The following is a 2,008-nucleotide window of genomic DNA, read 5'->3' as shown; positions in this document are numbered from 1 at the left end:
CGCACATACATACACACACACACACACACACACACACACACACACACGCACACACACACACACACACACACACACACACACACACACACACACACACACACACACACACACACACACACACACACACACACACACACACACACACGCACACACACGCACACTATGATATATATTTTGTTATTATTATTTTGCCATCACTTTAAACACAGTCCAATTATTCTTTTTTTTTTACAACACTATGAAATGTTAACATTGTTTAGGTGGAGGCTTCAAAATGAGCTCTTTAGGTTTTCTTTGTAGGTTATTTCTTATTTTTTTGTAATTTCTGTGTATTTTTAAAATGTGCAAAATAAAAATAAACTAACTGTGTGGCTCCACTCGTACGGTCACCTCGCCGGGTAGGATCCTGAGCGGGTGGAGAGGGGAGTGGTTGAGGACGTACGGATAGACTCGCTCGGTGAACGTGTGTGTGACCGTGCGGAGGTGCGTGTCGGCGTCGGGATCGAAGAACGACAGCATCCCCGCGTCCCAGTCCAGCCGCACTCTGATCCTGCGCCGGTTCTCTCCCGCACGGCGGCCGGCGCCGCTCTCACTGTGACAGAACACTATCCTCCAGGGTTCCTCCTTCGCGCCGTGCCCCCTCTTCCGGACGGACCCCGCCGCCACACCCAGGAGCCAGTGAGCGCCGTCTCCCACCTCCACGTCCCAGCTGTGAGTGCCGCCGTCGAAGCCCTCGGAGCCCAGGACCCAGCCGCGGCGGTCCCACCTCTCCGGGTTGTCGGGGAGCTGCTTGACCTCGTCGTCGAGGTCACCGTCCCTCACGCTGGTCAGATCCTCAGACAGGATGAGTCCCGGGTGGGCAGTGTTTGGGTCCAGAACCACGGGAGTGTACCTCACGATCTCCTTCATCTTGTTCCAGACTCCGAAGGTCAGGTTGCCCAGGTGTTTGGCCTCGTCTATTAGTGCTCCCGAGACCAGCTGTGGATCAGGCAGCGGTCGCCGGGCTCTCGTCAAAGTGGCCTTGTGGTTCTGCAGGAACGAGACGTCTTCGGCTCTCAACGCCTCCTCCGCAGCGCCAATCGTGTCCGACAGGGTTGATATCTCTCTGTTCAGCTCCTCGATCTTCTCCTTCATCATCTGACTCTTCTGCTCCTCTTCCTCCCTAAGGGCGCCCGTCCTGGCCTCCTCTTCCTCTTGTAGAAACTGGCGAAGCTTCACAAACTCCTCCTTGATCTGCCTCTCTGTGCGCCGAGCCTGGACCTGAACGTGCGCTGCCGTGTGATCACAGCTCTGTTTCACTTCCTCCAGAGCCTTTAGCTTCTCCTGTAAAGACCTCAACAGAGTCTGGACTTCCTCCTTGAGATCCTGTGCAGCTTCATAGACGGGTCTGAATCTGTGGTCGGTGTGTTTCTTAGAGTCTCGACAGACGAGACACACCGGACGTTGGTCGTCCAGACAGAAGAGCGTGAGTCTCTCGCCGTGCAGACCGCAGAGCACCTCGGACCCCGCGGCAGCTCTCTGACTCCTCTCCTGGAGGAAGGCCTCACACAGGTTCTTCAGAGCGAGGTTTGAAGGAAAGCTCAGAGGAGACGTTGCCCTACACACCGGGCACTCCCGCTCCTTCCTCAGTTCCCAGTATTCACGCAGACAGGCTTTGCAAAAACTGTGGCTACATCGCAGAATGACGGGGTCTTTGAAAACGTCACGGCACACGGGACACGAGAAGTCCTCCGGTGTGAAGGACAACGGAGAAGACATTTCTGTTTGTCACAGTGATAGTCTCTCAATAGCCAGTGATAGTCTCTGAAATGTTCTCTGAAGTTAAGCGGCTGGTCGAAGGTTGAAGTCCCAGTATTCTCAGTCTGTTTTCCCTCTGCAGGAACCGTGTTCGTCTGGATCTTCTTCTCAGCAGCAGGTGAATCTTGATGTGTGTTTCACCACCAGTGACAGGTGGAAAATCACACTGACGCTGCACCTAAAGGTCTACAGACTGACCTAAAGCCCTACA

The 2,008-nt window shown here is 54.2% G+C and overlaps 1 protein-coding gene across 1 annotated transcript; it reads right to left on the bottom strand.

Moving 5' to 3' along the window:
- Positions 1-360: 360 nt before the first annotated feature.
- On the bottom strand, positions 361-1,758 carry LOC311225880 (E3 ubiquitin-protein ligase TRIM35-like; the record flags this gene model as incomplete). Its single annotated transcript, XM_084311272.1, has 1 exon — positions 361-1,758. The coding sequence occupies one exon, from the start codon at positions 1,756-1,758 to the stop codon at positions 361-363; it is 1,398 nt and encodes a 465-aa protein (XP_084167398.1).
- Positions 1,759-2,008: the final 250 nt, after the last annotated feature.

This window comes from Notolepis coatsorum, assembly GCF_963971535.1.
Source record: "Notolepis coatsorum genome assembly, chromosome: 3".
NCBI lineage: Eukaryota > Metazoa > Chordata > Actinopteri > Aulopiformes > Paralepididae > Notolepis > Notolepis coatsorum.
This window is presented reverse-complemented; position numbering and strand designations above follow the sequence as displayed.